Genomic DNA, 21,603 nt, shown 5'->3' on the forward strand with positions numbered 1-21,603 from the left:
TCTAAAATGTCAGACAAAGCTCATGCTGATCACACCATCTCCTCTCTCCTGGGTTGCATTTTAGTGTTGTGAATTTTAGGTTTCTTTGGAAGTTAATGAGGAGAATGAAAAAGACATTGCCCTCTTCAGCTCAAAGGAGCTCTATAGTGACTGCAGAGAGGTATGTTTTTGAAATTAAAGAATTTAGAAATATTGAAATGTTATCACACGGGGGAGGGAGGGGTGTCTTTGAAAGTCAACTTATTCAATCTTTTACATAATAAGACTCAGTTCCTCCAGCACCCTGGACTGATGGTCATCTCTATTCTGCCTGCGTAGCTCTAGTGAAAGGGTACATTACCTCTCGGGGCAGCCTACACAACTCTGTCGCAAAGGCTCTAGAGCAGGACGGGCGTGGGTTTGCATGCCTGCTCTGATACGTACCCAGCTGTGTGACCTGGCAAAGTTCATTTCTCTAAGCCTCATTTTCCTTACCTGAAAATGGGATAAAAATATAGAGAAACACTATAGGGTAGTGTTAAGAGCTTGTGCTCTAGAGTTAGACTTCCCAGCTCTGCCACATATTAGTTGTTTCAATTTGGGTAAGTTCAATCCCTCTGTGTCTCAATTTTCTCACCTATAAAATGGACATGACAACAGTACCTACCTCATAGGATTTTCTGATGATTAAAAAAGATGATACACATGAAGTTCCTGGAATAGTTATTGGCTTATAGAAAGCATAGGGTAAATACTAGTTGTGACTTTGTTATTTCCCATATGAGAAGACTGTTACAGGGTTTACAAAAGACAATGTGTTTAAAGCTTTAGCATAATGCCTACTACATAGTTACAAGCTTGATAATGTTGGCAATTATTATTAATATCTGTCACATTCATCTTTTGGTTCTAATTCAACTTCCTGGAGCCACAGAGATCAAATCTGTTCCCTCTTCAACCTGAATGCCCTTCAAATATTTAAAGAAATCTAAAACATCATTCGTCAGATTTCTCTTTTAAAGGCCAAACTATATAGAGACTTTTCAGTGAGTCTTCAAAGGTCATGGTTCTCAGATCTAACATCCTGATCAGGTTCATCTGAAGATGCTACCGTTTGTGACACTCTTAAAATGTGGCACCACCAAACACTCATTATAATCTGACCAATAAGAATTTAATGGAACTACCAATTCCCCTAGCCTAGATATTATAACTACTAGCTTCCATAACTTGGGTATAGTTATTAATGTAATCTAAGTACAAACTGACAGTTTTAGCAACTGCATCATACTGTTAAAGAATATGAAGTCTCTGATAACTAAAACATACACATCTTTTTTAAAATTACTGCTACCAAGCCTGGTCCTGTCTCTCCATCCTACTGAGCTCATCTCTTTAATCTAAATCCAAACTTATGTCTTTATCCCTCCTCAACTCTGTTTCAGAGTGTATTGGAGAGCCCTGAAATCTCTGCCATGAGTAGTCCTGCCTGAATTGACTTGTCACTCTCCACCTACTTTAATTATAGGACTTGGGAGTACTAAGAGGTGCTTTAGGGGATCTCGTATATTCCAGATATACTCCTCTTTGCCCCACTGTACAGGAGTGACCCAATTTCCCCTCAATAGTCAAGATTAACAGAAAGTAGGTAAATATCCCTATTACCCTTTAACCATGTTACAGTTAAAAACTGTCCAGTATAGGGCCACTGGCAGAGTCCTGTGTCGCTTCACTTAAAATCTTCATCCCAGTCAACGTGAAATTTTAACAGTATACTCAAGTGACAATGTACAGTAAATTTAATTGTTAAGGCTATGTGATGAGAACATGGGGGCTCATTATACTATTTTCTCTATTTTGTGTATATCTGAAATTTTACACAGTAAGATAAGCTAAAAGATGTAAGTATCAGAAGAAACTAAGAGTTAAAAGTGTTCTTTTAGGAAGCAGGACGAAGGCACAGGGGGGAATGGGGCAGAGGACAATCATTTTTTTCCTCTGAACCTTTAGTACTTCTTAACTTCTTAAATATGTGCATACATTACTTTCATAAAAATAAAAAAAAGGAGTGCATTAAACTAAAGTCAACTCCTGCAAAAATCAACATTGAGTCATGTACACACAATGTTCTAAATGTCATCAACTGGCATCTACTGCAGAGACTTCACTTTACACACAAAAATATTTAATGCACCTGACAAAAAGTACATGAATGTATGCATACATATCTATGTTTCCATAAAGTATAATTTGCCTACATCTTAAATTGAGTTTAAGCCTACAACATTTAAAACAAAAAACACTCCTAGAAAATAAATCTCCTTGAGACTGCCCAACGTTTTCTCTGGTAATGAGTAACTATGTCTGATCTTATAATTCAAATGCTTTCTGCATATTTAGAATCAGTATAAAATTTGAAAATATAAACTATCTAAATATTTACATTATGGGTACTTATAAAACCTACTTGGTAAGGGACTGAGCTTTCTGCTGTAGGAAAGTATCTCTGTAGATTTTAATGGCTTGAAGACTTTTTCTATCCAGAAGTTTGGCAGCTGCTGGTATTTTCTGGATCAAAAAATTGTCAGGAAACCAAATAATATTAGCAGTCAGAGTGATGGCTGGTACCTGAAACAGGAAATGAAAGAGGAGGAAAATCATTAAATGCAGGTTAAGCAACAAACTGTTTAATAATCCTACAACATGCAATGGAAAACAACCTATTTCAAGAAAAATAATGATAAAAAGATACTCATTAAAATACGAGATAAATTATGTTAATGTGGCACAGAGTAAAGGCATTCCTATATCTGGTGTGGAGCATGACACTAATTTTATTCTGTCTAAATATTAAACAACACACACACACTCTCACAGATTTTCAGATGAACAAAAATATGCAAAAATTAAACAGAAACTTGAGTCTTCATGACCTTTACTTTCACTCTATTTTAGTGAAAAAATACAAAATAAATATCCAAGATGGCTGGGTTCTCATGGTCATATATCACTTGATTATATAAACCATCTAAATTTTCAATTTTGAAAACAGGTGCCACATCATGGAAACAGCAAAGACAGAGAAAAAAATTGTTTTGAATTTCTTCCTACTTCAATAATGAGAATGGGTGGCAAGAAGAGAAAGCGAAGGAAAAGAAAGAGGAAAAAGTAGTAATAGCAAGTTAATGTACAGGAAAAAATGTGGAAAAGCATCCACTAATATGTATTTATACAATGTGGAATTATGGGGTATTTTCATTTACTATGTTACTTATTTCTGGAATGCTTAAATATTTTAAATATTCTTTAAAATGAATATTGATATTATTTTTGTAATTATTATTACAAAGTATTATAAAAATTATTATTTTTGTAAGCAGGAATAAAATACATTTTAAAATACCCAATTTTATCCCAAATCTTTTCCATCTATTCAAATTGAAAAAAATAGAAGTTCCAAGTTCTTACCTTCTTACAAATGTCCAATAAAGACTTGTAAAACTTTTTATCAACCGTTCGAAAAATTTGAAAGTGCAATACAAAGAGTCCACAAATTCCTACATACTTGTCTCTCTGGTCAATTTCAGAAGGTTCGCCTTATAAAACAATAACATGAGAGAAAAACAGAATATACTTAAAATTCTGCTTTAAAGGAAATTAAAACTTTTAAATGAAAACCAAAAAATGCATGTTACATTACCAAGTTTGGCTTCTACATTTGCAAAAATTGAGCGAATACTATGTGCAAATTCTTCAGCAAAAGTGCTATTTTTTGACACAGATACTCCTCCATTGAGAGAATCAAACTGCTGTTCTATACAGGCCTAGACAGGAAACATTTAGAGAAATTTACACTCTCATAAGCTATTATGACTTAATATGCTTTAAACAGATTTAAATATAGAGTGATAAACTCCTACATTCATCATTTTGATTTTACTAACACTGAGGCTCAGGTTTTTAACCTTAACCTAATATCTAAATCCTTCTGAATGGGAAATGTATATGTACTTACATATTTGAGTACCCCTTATGTGAAAGTAATAAAACTGAACCAAAATCTATAATTCTACATGAAGAGATACACACAAGTGATTACAGAAGGTGTATCTGATGAAGCATGGGAAAGCATGCTTTATTATTTTAATTTGCAATTTTAAGAGGAGACTTTTTCTGTTTACAATTACTTTCCTAACACTTTATTACATTATGTGTAGAAATGGCTCCTGGAAAAAGAATCAACAAAAAAATTCTTCTGAAATTAACAGATTAACAGTTAAGTTGGTATAAACAAGAGTTGTGATCATTCTGTAAAAACTGTGATCATCTAAAATATAAATTAAAGGTAACCTTGAATCAGATTTTAAATGGAACACACAGTTGACCCTTGAACAAGTGGGGGTTAATCCCCGTATAATTTAGAGCTAGCCCTCTGCATCCATGGTTTCTCCGCACACTTGCATTCAGCCAACCGTGGACTGTGTAATACTATAGCGTTTACTATTGAAAAATACACATATTTAAGTGGACCTGTGCAGTTCAAACCCATATTGTTCAAGGGTACTGTAATGCAATTTCTGGTGGATACTACCCAAAGCTGTGCCATCCAACAGAACTTTCTGTGATGATGAAAATGTTTTATATCTGTGCTGTCTGATATGATTGTTAGCCACAGCTGGCTTTTCTCCCAGCTTTACTGAGATATCACTGGCATATAACATATATAAGTTTAAGGTGCACAGTGTGATAATGAGATTACATGCAGCTATTAAGAATTTGACATGTTGCTAGTGTAGCAGAAGAAATGAATTTTTATTTTTTTAATTAATTTACATTTAAACAGCCACACGTGGTTAGAAGCTACCTGGATTGTGCAGATGCAAATTATATTCCGAGTAGGAAATTAAAACAGACTTATAAAAGGCTGTCTTACAAACCTGAATCTAGAGGTTAACAATAAACAAAATGCTTGACACAACTACTCAGATACTAACCCTTGAACAGTTTTATCCTTTTAAGTAATTTAAAAAACCCTTATCACAAATACAACCAGTATACTATTAATTTCATTTCCTACTAGATACTGATATAACTATATTTTAGTACATTAACCATGTTTTAAGCCTAAGCACTTTTAAAGAAAAATATAGTCACAACAATATGCTATAAAAGTGACCCACAACAATTCTGAGATGGGTCTACTAATATAAGCCCATTTACTATAGCCTGATACAGCACTCATACCTGAAATATCATTCCATCAAGTAACTGTCCTTCTAGCTTCAGCAAGAACTTTTCAAATGGCTTTAGTTTTTCTTCCTGAATTCCAAATTTTGAAGGGTTGTGATGGACAGATTTCAGTAACCTTGTAGAAAAGTAGGAGAAAGACCTTTGATTTGCCTAATAAATTATTGTATTAAAAATATTCCCAGAAATCAAAGTTTTATATTTGTATCACTTGTTTGGCTCTACACATTTGAAAATTTGAACAAAAACAATCCTAACATATTTAGTTTTCTAATCATACCTTTTTATATCATCTTAAATTCAGATATCTGGTGCTCTCTAGATAAGACATTTAGTGAATGCTTATAGATTGAATAAAACAAAATGCCTTGACTTTTAAAAGTTCTGGAGTATAAAATAAAACCAAGTGGAGAATAAACAACTATCATTCGTATAGAACAAGGAAAAAATGAATCTGAGTCCTAAGATAGTCAAATTAACAACTACACTTTAAGAATTAGGATGCTTTGTACAAGTATATCATACGCTCAAAAAGCCTACCTGAAATTAAAAGAATGGTTACTGTCTTCAAAGAAAATCTGACATGAGATTCTTCTAAGTACAGATCTTCAGGTCTCCTAACCGATCTGTACTATTTATATTTATTTATTTTTTACTAATACATTACCTATACAAAGTAAGAGTATTTTAAACATTGTAATTGGTTCACCTTTTGTACATAGTCCAGTGGTCTTTCAGTGTGATATGATTGTCAATAATTTCATCCAGGGTAAGCAGAACTGTTAGCAGCTCTCCCAAGTGCTCATACATAGTCTGTCAAAAAACCTTAAATGATTATCATTTAATCACTAGTTAGAAGTTAAGCTTCATGTGGATTTTTTAAGTTAAACACACTTGGGCTAATTACTAAATTAAAGCAGTGGGTAAATTAAACTACAGATGAAACTGTTAATCCTCAGATGGAACCATCAACCTTAAATTGGGAAACCCTTCACCCAATATTTCATCCTTGATCGTGATACTGTAGATTCTCTGAAGAGACCACCTGGAGAGTCTGCATTGGGCCAATACTAGGAAGAGTTACACTGATAGTGGGTCAGTAATGCTTCATCAACTTCACAGATAAAAGAGAACAAAAGCAAAAAAAAGAACTCCTTTAAGAGCCTTGCAATAATTGTTGTACTCCCCAATCATACAAACTCCAAAGTAAAATATACTAAAAATTACAATTTTACAGGTCAAGTTAAATTACTTTTACCTGAAAATGAACTCCAGTTGTCTCTATAATTTTGGGTGCAATCCTGTAATAAAATAACACCCAAGTTAAAAAAAAAAAAAAATCTCCTTTTTTGTCACAGTTCATGTTTAAGGAAAACACATAACAGCAGAAGCTCTTGGAATTTTAATATGTATTTATTTTTATTTAGGCTTTAGTCACTAAAATTTACACGACCCAAAGAATTATTATCGTATTCCACTTTCCCAAGCAGATAACTTGTACATACAGAGTCTGGGCTCTCCTTGCCTACACCCAACTCCTCAGTGGGTAGGTATATGTCAATAGGCAGCCCATGAATAACCCTTAGCCATTCAAACCTAAAGGATCTAACTTGGGATGGAGCTAAAGAAATAACAAAACTGGTATTTATTTCTTTCTAAACTATCAGAATTTCGCAATTTTCAACTAGAATCTTTATCCCACCCAAACTGGCATTTGGGAACTAGACCTCTGTTCAGTTGGATTTACTGCTAGCATTCTCATTCCTACTGAAAAAACAATGCATACAAATGGGATTATACCAAAGTCAAAAGCCCCAGGATAATTCAATTTTACTTCCTAGAGAGTCAATCTACTCAACAGTAAATAAATTAATACTTATCAAAGCATATATAAATATCCCACAAGATAGAATATTTAAAAAATTAAACACAAAATTCAGACAAATTTCCTCTTTCAAGGGCAGCAGTGTGGTAGTGGGGAGTCTCTTTGAATTACACACCAAGTACAGCAGGGGTTGGGGGGAGCTGTGCTCTCATTCGCTTCTGCCATGAGGAGAACTTCAGTGAGAGCACGAACATAAAATAAATAACTGACTGACTGGAAAAACATGAGAATGAGAAACAGTTAACACAGTCTTTCACTTTATAAAGAGAGTTGAGATGCAGCATGGTATAGTAAGAACAACAATGAATGGACTGGTGACCAAAAAAGCAGTACCTAACTTGCTATGGAATCTTGGCAAATAATTCCTTTGGGCTTCAGTTATCTCTCTTCTCATAATTAAGACTCCCTAGTCATATACCTCAACAAAGTTTTGTAACATTATAATTAAGTAATAAATGGGAAAATTTTTAAACATACAGTTTTAATCAAATGCAAGATATTACTTTGTGGTGGTTAAGAATACTAAGGGCTCTATGAAAATGTGGTCTTTTTCTTGATTTAGGGCAGTGGTCTCCAAACTTGGAAGAGCATTAGAATTACTCACAAAAATTTTTCAGGGTAGATTACCTAGCCCCACTCCCCAAGATTCTGTAGTTTAAGAAAAGTGTCACATGATTCTAATCCAAGGACCCTTCAATGTAAAGGAAAGAGGAAATAAGTAGAGACAACTTGGTACATATACTAATTCTATATTAGCCTTTTCTATACAATCAGATTTCTTTAAGATTATTCTGTCAACATTCTCGTTCAGACAGATAATGGGTTCATTCACCATGGCAGAAACTGTCTTACTAACCTATGGATTACACACATCAAGTAGTGTTTAAAACATCATGAGTGTTCAAAGAACGCTGAATAAGTGAATGAAGGAATGAGTGAATAAGTGAGTGAACAAATGAAAAACTTTCAGATATTTAGCTAGTTTAAGAAAAACATTTCCTGCATCTCTATTAAAAATGTAAAAACATTTCTAAAATCCATTACTTGTTACTGATATAGAGGGCAGCCAACTGATGGACTACATTCATCACCACTTCATAGCACCTCGTAACAAAACAAGACAGTTCCTGAAATGACAAGTTGAGTATATGTTACAAGTTGAGTAAATGTCACTATTTCTGACTGAATTTTTATGGTAACAATGCTAAACAAAATAGTTTTCTACTAAAAATCTCCAGTTAACCTGCAGAAAGACAACTTCAAGCATCCTTCAAGCAATCAGTTCTTAATTCACCTCCCAACGTTATTTCTACCTCTTTGCCCCTACAGCATTTCATTCATCCTTCTATTTTAAGTCTTGTTTTCATTACTCATATAACTCCTAACTGACAGAGACTGTCTTATTCCTTCTTTGAATGGCCACTGCCCAGTATGGTGGCTAACCCTCAACTGCTTCTCAATAAATGTCTGCCTATTAAATGAATAAATGAGTGAACATCTGAATGAATGAAGAAGCTCAGAAGCTGCCAGTTTAGAAAGTATGACAATGAGGGGAAGGGGTCTTCAGAAGTCACTCTGAAATAACTTCAAATGTTTATTACCTTGAACCTTATCTATGAACAGGCTTGGCACACATCAAGTGAAATATTAATTATCCCAGGAATATGTTTGTCATTAGTTAACTCACATCTATCCTAAAATATTTAGAACCTAATTAAACTTATGGCTGCTCTAAACTGTAAGCTCTATGAGGGCAGAAATTTCTGTTGGTTTTGTGCACTGCAGTATCCAGAGCACCAAGAACAGTTTCCAACATATGCTAGGCTCATAAAACATTTGTTGAATGTTTAAAAATGGAATCATATGCAGCTGTTAGATCCACAGTTTAAATTTTTTGAAAGTGAAAATAATACATTTCAATTTTATTTAAACAGCTCTAGTTTTACATTTCTTATTAAACTTCTAAAAGTCTAATAAAAGCAGAGGAAAGAACAGAAAATGCAGGACAAATAGCACAAAACAAAAAGGCAGAAATAAGTCCAGATACATAATACACTATTTATATAAGACAGAAATAGAAATAGAATTAACCAATTAAAACACAGAAATTTTCAGATTATATAAAAAAGCAAAATCCAGATAGATGCAGTTTTAAAGAAACACAACTAAAACATAATGACACTGAAAGGCTGAAAGAATAAAAAGAATTTAAAAAAAAATGCTAACTAAAACAGAGCTGGGGCAATGATATTAATATCAAACAGATTTTATTAGCATTACTATAGCTAATGACCATATATGTAACTATATATTACCTACATAATTATTATCACAGCTTAAGAAGATCACCACACAATAAAAGATTCCATTTACTGGAAATTATGAACAATTATAAACTTGTATGCACCAAATAAAACATCCTCAAAATAAGAAATGCAAAATTTGACAAAACTAGAGAAACTGACACATTCACTTCAACCTTGTAAATTAACATTTCTTAGACTCCTGCCCAGCAGACTTCCTGTTAGGTTCTGCCAACAGGTGGCATTAAAAGCAGACTAGAAGGCAGGAAATGGACATCCTTCCTATTTCTTGCTGTTTTTATCAACGTAATCCAGGCAGAAGCAGTTCACCCCAGCAATGGCAGCTTGCCCCAGGCTCCTCCTTCTTTCAGCACTACAGAACCAATCTTCAATTTTAAACTCTACCAGCAGCAACCAGGCAGCACTGCTTCCTCAGAGGTATGATACTAATTCCCTAGGGCTCCTCCTCCTATAGCTCCCAGACTCTGGCAACCCGAACCTTTTCCCTTTTTTACCCTAGATGTAGAGGTGATATCTGCTTCCTCTGGCTTACCTCACTGTTTTTTCTTTCAGCCCTCCAATTCTTATGGAACCAATTCTCTATATTAAATCTCCTCCTTTTTTTTTTCTCTTTCTTTAATTGAAGTATAGTTGATTTATAATACTGTTAGTTTCAGATGTACAGCAAAGTGATTCAATTATATATATTTTTTTCAGATTCTCTTCCATTATAGGTTATTACAAAAGATTGAGTATAGTTCCCTGTGCTATACAGTAAATCCTTGTTGTTTACCTATTTTATGTATAGTATTGTGTATCTGTTAATCCCAAGCTCCTAATTTATCGCTCCCCACCACCTTTCCCCTTTGGCAACCATAAGTTTGTTTTCTGTTTGTGAGTTTGTTTCAGTTTTGTAAACAAATTCATTTGTATTATTTTTTAGGTTCCACATATAAGTGATATCACATAATATTTGTCTCTCTCTGTCTGACTTACTTCACTTAGTATGAAAATCTCTAGGTCCAGCTCTGTTGCTGCAAATGGCATTATTTCACTCTTTTCTATGGATGAGTATTATTCCATTTTTGTATATATGTACCACATCTTCTTTATCCATTCATCTGTTGATGGACACTTAGGTTGCTTTCATAACTTGGCAATTATAAATAATGCTGTATCACTGGGGTGCATGTATCTTTTTGAATTAGAGTTTCTGTCTTTCAGAATATATGCCCAGGAGTGGCATTGCTGGATCATATGGTAGCTCTATTAAATCTCCCCTACCTCATGTGATTTGTTTTCTGGACTGAACCCTGACTGACACAAACCATCATAGAGGATACTTTCAACAAAATGCTCTGTTAGGTAAGAAGACCAAAAAAAGTAGTAAAGATATAAAAGATTTGAATATAGTAGCATGCGTGATTCAATGAAATATATCAAATCTTATATCCAACCATCAAAAGGTAAGTGAGATTATGAGTACTGTTCCCTTATCTCCGATTTTTGCCTTTTTCATATTATATAAGCATTGCTTTTATAACAGAGAAACAGAAGTTATTTCATTCTTTTGATAAACCAAAAGACCTAGAATAACTAAAACTTTGCAGTGATGAAAAGCATATCTAAACTGAAACATCTGGTTAGAAGCATCATGTGCTGCTGCTTTTAAACCTCATCATAGCTCACATAACAGCTTAATGATCTCCATTAACAACTTTTTCGAACATAAAGTATCCTTTCCTACCAGGTACAAAATTTAAATTATTTTAAAAGGCATGGTGATAAACTGTCCATAAATGAAATTATACAAAGAAACTTATTTTGATAGCTTATCTTACTAAAAATGCTATGAAAATCTTCCAGGAATTACAATCTCCTTAACTATCAATTTAATCCATCTCCAACTAAGTATCTTACCCTCACAGTACACATTCTTAGCATTTGAAGGTTTCATAACTCTTTTCTGATTATGTGTGATTTACTCAAACTTTTCAAAGAAAAGGCTCAATAAAAAGTAAAAACCATTTACCTGTAAGAATGAAATAAATCTCCCCATCTGAATTTGGCAATCGCCTTCCACCATGCTGGAATCTGTAGCTTTAAAAGGCAACATGAAGAATATTTCAATTTTTTATTTTAATCAACACCAAAAGAAAAAATGTGATTTTTATTCATTAGGACATCTTCTAATCTGCATAGTATTGAAAACAGAATTTTTACACTGAAGAGAAAAATGAAACAATCATTAATCACACAATTAAAAGTAACCATCTGTTTCACTATTTAATGAATTCAAGGAAAATCCTCATCTAGCTACAGTGCTTTGTAATTTATAAAAATATCAAAATAAACTTCATACAGAATTTGCTGCTGCTTCATCACTGAGGTTTTTTTTACCTGTTTACCAAACAAAAATATAAACCGACAAAAAATCTGAATGTTAATTTTCTCACACTAATACTTCACATGATCATGACAGTCCTAGAATTGCCAGTTAACTTTTTGTTCATTTCAATCGCAAAAAAAAGCATCACAACATTACAATGTGAAATTTTAAAACTTACCTCCTTCTCCATAAAACAAGAGACCATTGTAAAATTTAGTTTCAGCCTGTTTAAAAAAAATTAAAATAATTTTATAAGGTTGCTATTTTGTTTTTAAATTCCTAAGCTCTCTTAGTTATCCCTATTTAATAGTAAGCAGATGACTACATCACATACATAAATTCACTTAAATTCAAAAACTGCTTGCAATATAGGTAAATGTAATTTATCTTTAGAGTACCAAAGATCTTACTGATACTCAACCTTATTTCTTGATTTCTTTAGCCTTTACTTTGTCTTATCTGACCACTCTGTAATTTCCCACATCCTCCCACTAGTTCATGAGAGAAAAAGCAACCACATAGTATCAAAAAGGTAGAGAAAAAAAGATGAAGTTTACCATCTTCTACCAGAGTTTTAATGGCTCATGGGTGAGGAAACACAGAACATATTAAAAATGCAAAGCTTTAAAAAAAAATCAGTTATATCCAGAAAGCCATTATATATGACAAGTAACACAGAAGGAACGCAGACCCAGACTCAAACCATTATTACCAGTAAAATGTTAGGTTGAGTGACACTCTTTCAGCTTCGGTTTCCTCATCTATTCCTCACGTACCTCCTGGGTGGTTATTAGCATTAACGGGGTTAGCATGATGTTTGGTACACAGTAAACACCCAGTGAATGGTACTCATTATTACTACTATTATAAATATACAGTTCATTCAACATTCACTAAATATTTATGCACACTGTACACATATAAGCACATATTTGCTTTTAAATCATGTTTTTAAGGTCTTAAGAGTACAAATAATTACCTCATATTTTAATTTCTTGATTTCACAACAAAGTGCAGCATAAACAGTGATGACTTTGTTTAAGACCTAGTTTCATGAGTAAAAACACAAAAGGAAAAAAGTAAATTATAGCAGATAACTAAAGCATTTTAAAAATAAATTTTTAGGTTTAGGAATCTGTACCTTGTTTTCAGTCTTTATGAGTTCCAAAAGGGAAGACTGTTCATAAGGCAAAAGCTATAGAAACAAAGGAAAATAAAATTTCTTTTTAATTTGAAAAAAATCATGAAAATTCTAAATACACAAACTGAGAGACTATCTCTCTTCTACGGAAATTTGTGTTCGACCCTGTACTCAGCACTAGCACCACACCAGATGGGCAGTGACTGCTAATGGCTATGGGATTTCTTTTTGGGCTGGTGAAAATGTTCTAAAGTTGACTCTGGTGATGGTGACACAATTCTATGAATACAGTAAAAACCAAAGAATTGTACGATATATGAATTACATCTCAGGAAAGCTGTTATTAAAGTAAGTCAACATGCGACTTAGGACAGTTGTCTAGCACATAATAAGTACTCAATAAATGTTAGCTATGACTTAAGCGCCAACAGTTTCAAAGATAAAACAGAACTACCTCAAAATGGAACAGAGCAGGAGTGACTTATTTTATATTTTAAAAAAATCACTCCCATATTAAGGTCCCCTAAATAGCATAAGGGAGCTTTTGGGAAATCATGGAAATATTCAGTATCTTGATTGGGATATGAGATACATGGGAATAGGTGCTTGGTAAAATTCACTGAACAGTATTTTAAATCTATGCTTCTCACTGTATGTAAAATAACCTCAATAAAAAAAACAAGTAAAGCTTCAATATGCTATTCCAATCCTCTTCATTTTCTTGATAATGAAAAACAAGTTAGCTCAAAGAGTTGGAGTTCGTGTCATTCTTTGACACTGAAGACTTTGAGTTTGTGTCATTCTTTAAAAAGGAAAACAAAAACACATGCATGGCTTAGAGAAACGGAAATTAACCATTTTTCTCCAAGTTTATTTTAGTTCTTTTAGATTCCAAATAATAAAAATACATATCCCAATTTTGAAAACTGTTTTCAAGATACAGTATGTCCTTAAAAAGTATACATAAATTAAAAAAAAAACAAAATCAAACCTTTAATGCTATAGGATCAAGATTGAAATCCCAAACATCTCCAATTGAATCATCCAGTGCGTCCTCAATTCTTCTCAACTGAGAGGTATACTCCTCAAGAAATTTCCCATAATTCTTAAGCTGGACTTCAGCATGAATTTCTAAATTTAAATTTTAAAAGTTTGTAAGAAGTATAAGTAATGAATTACAAGACATTTACTTCAAATAATCTCAAAAGTCACAGCAAAGTAGATACTAAGCATTGTTAATGTATCACTTCGGAATGTCTGGACTTCTTGAAAATAAAGTTTTAAAGTTAAACAATAACTGAACTTTCAATCTTTTCCAAACAGATACGATAATTGTAAAAAACAGTAGATGTTACCACTTAGAGATATCATCTTAAAACTGCAACTTTAAAATACTATGAAAAAGTTACTATACCGTTTACTCCAAAATCTAAAATATGTGAATAATGCCTTAGACAATTCAATGTCCTGATTCTATGTTTCAGTCATAAACAACTTTTTTGTGCAAAAAAAAAAAAAAATCATGACCTGATTTAGGTGCAAAAATCTGTGTTGTCATAGAAGCAAAATTTTAAAATGTAATGCTTAATTACACAGTAAACTACATCTAAAAATACACCTAAATATTGTTTTTTAAATGGTTTTAGACCTGCTTCATCATATTATTCCTGTAATGCCTCAAATTTACCAAGATATTTTGTTTTAATTATTTAACTATCATAACAGAATTGGAAAAGCCACTAAAGGACAGTGAGTACAGAATACTGTGCTGATATTTACAGAATTTACACATTAATAGATGACTCTAAGAACTTACTGGAATAAACTGGACAATAAAAGTTTGCCTACTCAGCGAAGTTAATGACAGTAAATATTCCACCTTAAACATAAGGTTTTAAACGTAAGAATTAAACATAAAGAATTAAACATAAGAATTCATTACTCATTCCAAAGGCAGCAAATTCAACTCCAACTCAGTTTCTTTTATTGATGTGAATTACTTTATTCCATCGCTGTCTTCTAAAAAAAAGTAAAAATTTTCTCTCCTCAAATTAGCAATGCCAAGCAACTCTAAGATAAGGTATGTTCTAACTCATTAAGGATAAAGACCTGGCTTCACATTCTCCCCTATTTTGCAACTAATGCTCCAAATCAGGTGGATCAATTAGTTCATTATGGTTCCCATCTCATTATAGTATTAATCTAGGCAATTCTGGAAAAAAATTAGTCTAGATATGATTCATATTCCAAAAATTAATGAAAACAAGGCACAGAGAAGTCCTCTCTTCCCTACAGCTTAAATTTTTAAAACTGCATTAAGATTCTCGAAATCCCAAGTACATGTCTAATTTTCAGTTACGTGGGAAATGACCAAAGCTGCGTTTAAACAGCAAATGAGTTCTTAATGGCAATGCTAGAAAAACATGCCAATGAATTATTCATTTAGTCTGTTTGGAAATTCATAAAGTAGCAGGCAAGAGAAAACCTGTAATAACATTAACATTCCTTGCTGATAAATTTTTAAGTTGGTAAAAGTTAAAAAGATTTGAAATAAGAACTCCATAATGATTCTTCAAGAGTAAAAAATGCAAAAACCTATTTACATGCTTATCTCTTCCAACAGACTTAATTCCTTGTTTTATCTTTGTATCCCTAATACCTACCACAGTTCCTGGCATGTGGAAAAAGTCTTTTGAGTGAATCAGATCATTCTGATTGAACCATTTTTCAAACCCAAAACATATTTTCATTCCAATATTTTGCAGATACTAAAGTAGGGAACCTCTGTCCATAAAACTTCATACATGACAAGGTGCAGTTCACTTTTACAGTAAGTACAGTTATCTTCTCTGTAAACAAGTTGAAAGATTTGATACCACCAGGATCATTTTTTCATGCTGCATAGGAACTTATAACTTATGGAATGTTTTGTGAAAAACTGCTAACCATCCTGAATTAAGCTCATGCTTCTTTGAAAGGCTAATAAAACCTAATTACATCTAATGTGCCTGTCTTTTGTAAAATTATGCAAAATTTACACGTAATTTTTTAGAATAAATTTATTTATTTTATTATTATTTTGGGCTGCAATGGGTCTTCGTTGCTGCGCGCAGGCTTTCTCTAGTTGCAGCAAGCGGGGGGCTACTCTTCTTCGTTGCGGTGTGTGGGCTTCTCACTGCAGTGGCTTCTCTTGCTACAGAGCACGGGCTCTAGGCGCGCGGGCTTCAATAGTTGTGGCGCGCAGGCTTCAGTAGTTGTGGCTCGCGGGCTCTGGAGCGCAGGCTCAGTACTTGTGGCGCACGGGCTTAGTTGCTCTGCGGCATATGGGATCTTCCCGGACCAGGGATGGAACCAGTGTCCCCTGCATTGGCAGGCAGATTCTTAACCACTGCACCACCAGGGAAGCCCTACCCCTAATTTTTAAAAATTACATTCGCCTTTTGAGAAAACTACATTAAAAAAACAAATTCACAAGCAGTATGTTCCAATCTCTCTTATATCACCTATGCAGATTCATATCACCAAAGGTCAGAAACAGATCACCAATTTGCATTCATCTTAGGTAAAGTTTCACTGAAATAGTTTGGCCTCTAAATTTTGCTGCGTGGAACTGAATTTGCTAGGTTAAAATGAGACAATCCAATTTTATTAAGTAAAATCGGAAGCAGATTTGCTGTAATTTCTGAAACCTTTTTAGGTGCGCTGGAAACTACAGGACATCACTTTTGAAAAATACCACTTAACGTAAATAAAAGGCATGGGAGGAGATAAACTTGACATTCACGTGTTTATTTTTTTACCGCGAAATGAGTTCTTTTTCGCTATCTTCTAGAGAAGATAAGCATATGAATATGAAGGTAAAAACACTCAAACTTCCAAAAGTTGGTTTGGGAGGAAAACGAAGAAAGACAGGAAACCGAAACAGGAACCTGGACCTCAGCCTCACCTACCACTGCACGCTTTGAAGATCTGGCGAAAGCCCCGGGCGGCCAGAGACAAGGCAGCCTCCGCTCCCCGGGCTGCGGGCCCTCCCCGGGCGCGCCCCGCCCGAGCCCCCGGCTGCACGAAGTGGACGCCGCGCCCCCCCGGGCCACAGCGGGCTCCCCAGGACAGTCACCGCCCCGAAGGCCGAGCCGTGGCCGGGACTGACCCAGCATCGCCGGGGATCCCAACCCGGAAAGTTAGGTTCGCGAGCGCGTCCCTCTCACACCCCGAGGCGCAGAAAATGTCCCGAAGCGGACGGCTGCGCGCCCACAGCGACGCAGAGCCCTCCCGCAGGAGCGCTGCCAGGGCTGAGGCGGGCCGGGGAGCGTCCACCCTCAACCCTTGCCTGCCGCTCCCTTACTCTGTGAGCCGTCGTCAACGCGGTCGAACTCCCAGTCCGGGGACAGAGTCTCCACGGCCATCACTCCGGTGCCTCCCACAGTCACAGCCCCAAACAGCCTTGGCGACGACGGCGGCCTCACCCGGGCGGCTGTAACCGCACGTGACTTCCGGCTTCAGTCCCGCCCCCACTCGCGAGGGCCGGCCGGGCTCGTTGCCCCGGCGGGTCGCGGGGGCCGCTGGGAAAGTGAGTCCTCCGTGGTGGCTCGAGGAGGCTGCCGCGGCGCCGGCGGTGGTCCTCGCGGTGTCCTCCCGTTGCTGTTTGGGCCTCGCCACTGTTCAGTTCACTTTTCACGCCACATCAATACCTTCAATTTCGCTCTGCTATCTTCGGGCCATTTTTAATACTAGGAGAAGTGCTCCCTCAGTCTAGCCTAAAAAGGGCAAAATTGATGGGGTCGGGGCTCAGCAGACGCGGTTCTCTAGAACGTCGCCGTCCAGGCGCTTCTTCCCAGAAGCCCGTTTATCCTACGTCTTCCCGGTAGTCACCGTCCGACCTCTTGTTCTGCACGCCTTATGCAGATTGTTCTTGAGAAAAAAAGCCGTGTGCAAGAGGAGGAGTTTACTTTACGAACACCTTAAGCGAGGAATTTTACTTCTCTGCTAATATTGCGCTCACCGGCTCTCTACCCACCTCTTCTTAAAAAGGCAGGGGGGAAGAAGAAGCGCTGTTTAAGTGGGTTCTAAAAGGTACCTACCCACTAACTGGCTTTTCGGTGAACAAGGATCCGTGTTACCCAGTAAGGCTACGTGTCTACAAGTATTTGCACAGCAGTGTTCATTGCTGCATGGTTTTTAATAGATACTAGTAAGAATCCAGGTAAACGTCCATGAGTAGGGAGTAATTACATAAAGTTTAATATGGCCATACTACGAAATACTAGATAACTGTTAAAAGAAATGAAGTAGGTTTATAGAGACATGAGAAACTGACAGGAGAAAAATGTGTATTTGTGGTTACATTTGTATATTTATATAAACGTGTACTGGCATATGTGCATGTAGATGCATAGAAAGAGAACTCAGATCACACCAAACAGGACAGTTGTCAACTGGAAAAGAGTATGTGTTGGTGATTAGAAAGTGAATTTTCAAGTTTTATTGTGTCTACTTACATGTTTTTAAATCTTTAACAGTGAGAATTTATGAAGGTCTTCTGTAGTCTTAAAAAGGACCAAAAATAACTAACTTAATCAAAGATAGTAAACGGCCTCTTGAAAGAGCATTCCCTGAGGCCCTTGAATCTGCAGTAGGTCAAATATTTGAGTGCCCACTAGGTACCAGGTACCATGCTAGATGCAGAGATTATTATGAAAAAACAGACAAGAAAGGTGGGTCCCACCCCTATGGTGCTTGCAGTCTTAGTGGGCATTTTAGAAAGGAAAAAAGAAAGGCAACTTGAAAATGACAGGTAACATCAGTGCCTCACGGTTGGCAGACATTTTTCCTTTTACTTATGTGTGATCATGAGTTTGACTTTGCTGTATTCTTCACATTTGTGTTAATCACTGTAATTAATCTCCCAATAGCTCATTATGATACATTGAAATTACAGGTCAGAGCAATTTGAATCTGCATATCCACTAATCTATTAAATCAGTGCAAGAGGCAGTGTCATGTAATAATCAAAAACACAAGTTTCTACAGTCAAATTGTGTAGGTCCAAATCATAGCTCTGCCACTTACTAGCCATGGGGTTTTGGGCCAAGTAATTTAACCTCTGCTTCAATTTCCTCATTTGTAAAGTGGGAATAATAATAGTAAACTCCTCATAGGATTGTTATGAGGACTAATTTAGTTCATACATGTAAGAGGCATAGAGCAGTGCCAGCCACATACTATAGAAATGTTTGCTGTTCTGACTCATCATATCCTTAATTTTAAAAGAAATCTCAGGGATTGCCTCTTTTTTTAACTTTTTATTTTATATTGGAGTATAGTTGATTAATAATGTTGTGATAGTTGCAGGTATACAGCAAAGTGACTCAGTTACACATATACAGGTATCTGTTCTTTTTCTAATTTTTTTCCCATCTAGGCCATTACATATTATTGAGCAGAGTCCCCTGTGCTATACAGTAGGTCCTCAGTTGGTTATCCATATTAAATATAGCAATGTGGACATGTCAGGGATTGCCTGTCTTGAACTTACATATCTTTAAATCAAATTCCATGCCTAGAATTTACAAATGTATGAGAGAATTACAAGTTAGATACTAAATCTAAAGCACATTCAGGGACTTCCCTAGTGGTCCAGTAGGTAAGACTCCGCGGGGGGCCTGGGTTCAATCCCTGGTTGGGGAACTAGATCCCACATGCATGCCTCAACTAAGAATTCGCATGTTGCAACTAAAGATCCCACATGCCGCAACGGAGATCCCATGTGCTGCAGCTAAGACCCAGCGCAGCCTAAATAAATAAATAATAAAAATAAATATTAAAAACGGTCCACATCCTAAATAAATAAATAAAGCACATTCACTATAAACTGAAATGTGCTCTCTGAAAGTTATTTATTACAACAGATGTTCTATATTTCCCAGGCCTAGGCTATCAAAGGCAAATAATCATTTTGAAAAATTAAATATCCTTCTTTCTACTTTTCTTCATTCTTAACAGTACTTTCTGAAAGGCAAGCTTGGAACTAGAAGGGGAAGTATTGTGCTATTTTGAGAGCTTCAAAGAACTTTAGAACAGTTGCCTTCAGAATGTGCCTGCCCTCTGGCACCTTGCCGTTAACCCTTATACCCACAACTTAAGTACCAGTTTATTCTGTACCAAAACATAGTGAGTGTGTGTGTGTGTGTGTGTGTGTGTGTGTGTGTGTGTGTGTGTATAAAACAGTGCTAAGGTCTTGGTGAACTTGTTTCTTAATATACATTTAAAGTATGTTTCCTACAATAGAAAATCTATGGTAATAATTCACTAAAGGCATTTCTCTTAGTAATTTGTCAGAGTCCTATGTGTATCTGTCAAAAAGATACCTAATATGGTAATTCATATATTTCTTTACAAAATAATCTCTCACCTGGACAGGAGTCTGAGTCTTCCTAAACCTATCATGACAGATCTTTTCTTTGCATTGTCCACACCACTGAGTGAAGTTTCTCAAAACCTATCTGATCAGGGAATGCCCCACTTTAAGTCCATCAATGAATTCCATTGTCCTTGGCATGGAGTTTACACTTCATAGGATGGAATACAAGGCTTTTTCCAATCTGCAACAGAGAACATACGGCCTGCAAAGCCTAGAATGTTTACTGTCTAGTCCTTTACAGAAAAGATTTGCCAACCCCTGGTCTAGAATCATACAGTTGTACAAAGTTTATTATGAAAAACAGCAAAGTCTCACCCACCCCCTCCCCCATTTTCCTGTCCCCAAAGGCAACCACTTCTATCTCTCTTAGTTGATTATTTTAATACTTACTTCCGTTTCTCTAAATAGCATAATGACAATATTCTTTAATTTTCAACTTTGAGAATTATATATTGTCTTCCCACTATGGGAGATGAGTATGTAACTATCTTTATCCCCTCACCCCACCATCCATATCTCTGCCATCCCACCCTTTTTCCAATATAGTTATATAATAATTTTGGTAGGTCAATATTCAGTGTTATGACTCTATTAACGCAACTCATAGTTGAGCCATGTAGTAGACTATGATATTTTTTCCGTGCAAAGCTTTTTGTTTTTCCTGGCATAATTATTTTGGGGTTTTTTTAATGTTGTTTGCTTAGTTTTGTTTTTACCAATTCAACCTGAAAGTCTTCACCAATTGTCTAAATTTCCTCTCAGGATGTTCAGATGCCTGAGGTGCTCCATTAATTTCATCATCCTACAGACGGCTCCTAGAGCTTTCTAGCTCACTACCATCTGGACATTTTTATTAAGTTCAATATTCATTAAATGTTTTTCTTTGACATAGTAATTATTTTTATTGTGCTTTTGAATGTGTTTTTCAATTTCCAAATGCATGGGGATTTTTGATTTATCATTCAAAATTGATATCTAACCCAATTTCATATGGTCAGAGATGATGGTCTGTGTGATATCGATTCTTTCAAATATTATGAGACTTCCTTTATATCCTAATTTGTAGCCTAATAAGTGGTGAAGTGAGAAAATGGATGTGAGCCTGAAAAAAAAGAGGTGTTCTTTAAGTATTGAATGCAGAGTACTATGTTCATCAAATCAAACTTCTTAATTAGAGATACAATGAAGTTTTGTTTCAGCCTCCTGATTATTCCAAAAATCTGCCATTCAGCTGGGTTT

The 21,603-nt window shown here is 35.5% G+C and overlaps 1 protein-coding gene across 3 annotated transcripts in view; it reads right to left on the reverse strand.

The window, feature by feature from the left end:
• Window positions 1–17,505, reverse strand: part of WASHC4 (WASH complex subunit 4) — a 52,374-nt gene extending 34,869 nt beyond the window's left edge. For 2 of the 3 annotated variants that reach the window (XM_030856190.3, XM_030856189.3), the window contains exons 1-13: window positions 17,290–17,505; window positions 13,936–14,075; window positions 12,945–12,998; window positions 12,783–12,848; window positions 11,982–12,027; window positions 11,447–11,514; window positions 8,156–8,238; window positions 6,485–6,527; window positions 5,936–6,039; window positions 5,224–5,344; window positions 3,680–3,803; window positions 3,448–3,575; window positions 2,447–2,607 (exon numbers count right to left, since the gene is read on the reverse strand). In XM_030856190.3, the coding sequence (XP_030712050.1) occupies window positions 2,447–2,607; window positions 3,448–3,575; window positions 3,680–3,803; window positions 5,224–5,344; window positions 5,936–6,039; window positions 6,485–6,527; window positions 8,156–8,238; window positions 11,447–11,514; window positions 11,982–12,027; window positions 12,783–12,848; window positions 12,945–12,998; window positions 13,936–14,075; window positions 17,290–17,350 (1,199 nt within the window). In that variant the 5' untranslated portion in view covers window positions 17,351–17,505. The remainder of the gene's footprint in view (window positions 1–2,446; window positions 2,608–3,447; window positions 3,576–3,679; window positions 3,804–5,223; window positions 5,345–5,935; window positions 6,040–6,484; window positions 6,528–8,155; window positions 8,239–11,446; window positions 11,515–11,981; window positions 12,028–12,782; window positions 12,849–12,944; window positions 12,999–13,935; window positions 14,076–17,289) is intronic. The other variant, XR_004039304.3, reaches the window with a different exon arrangement.
• Between the last annotated feature and the right edge of the window lie 4,098 nt (window positions 17,506–21,603).

The sequence above is a fragment of the Globicephala melas genome, chromosome 10, assembly GCF_963455315.2.
Source record: "Globicephala melas chromosome 10, mGloMel1.2, whole genome shotgun sequence".
In the NCBI taxonomy this organism is placed as follows: Eukaryota; Metazoa; Chordata; class Mammalia; order Artiodactyla; family Delphinidae; genus Globicephala; species Globicephala melas.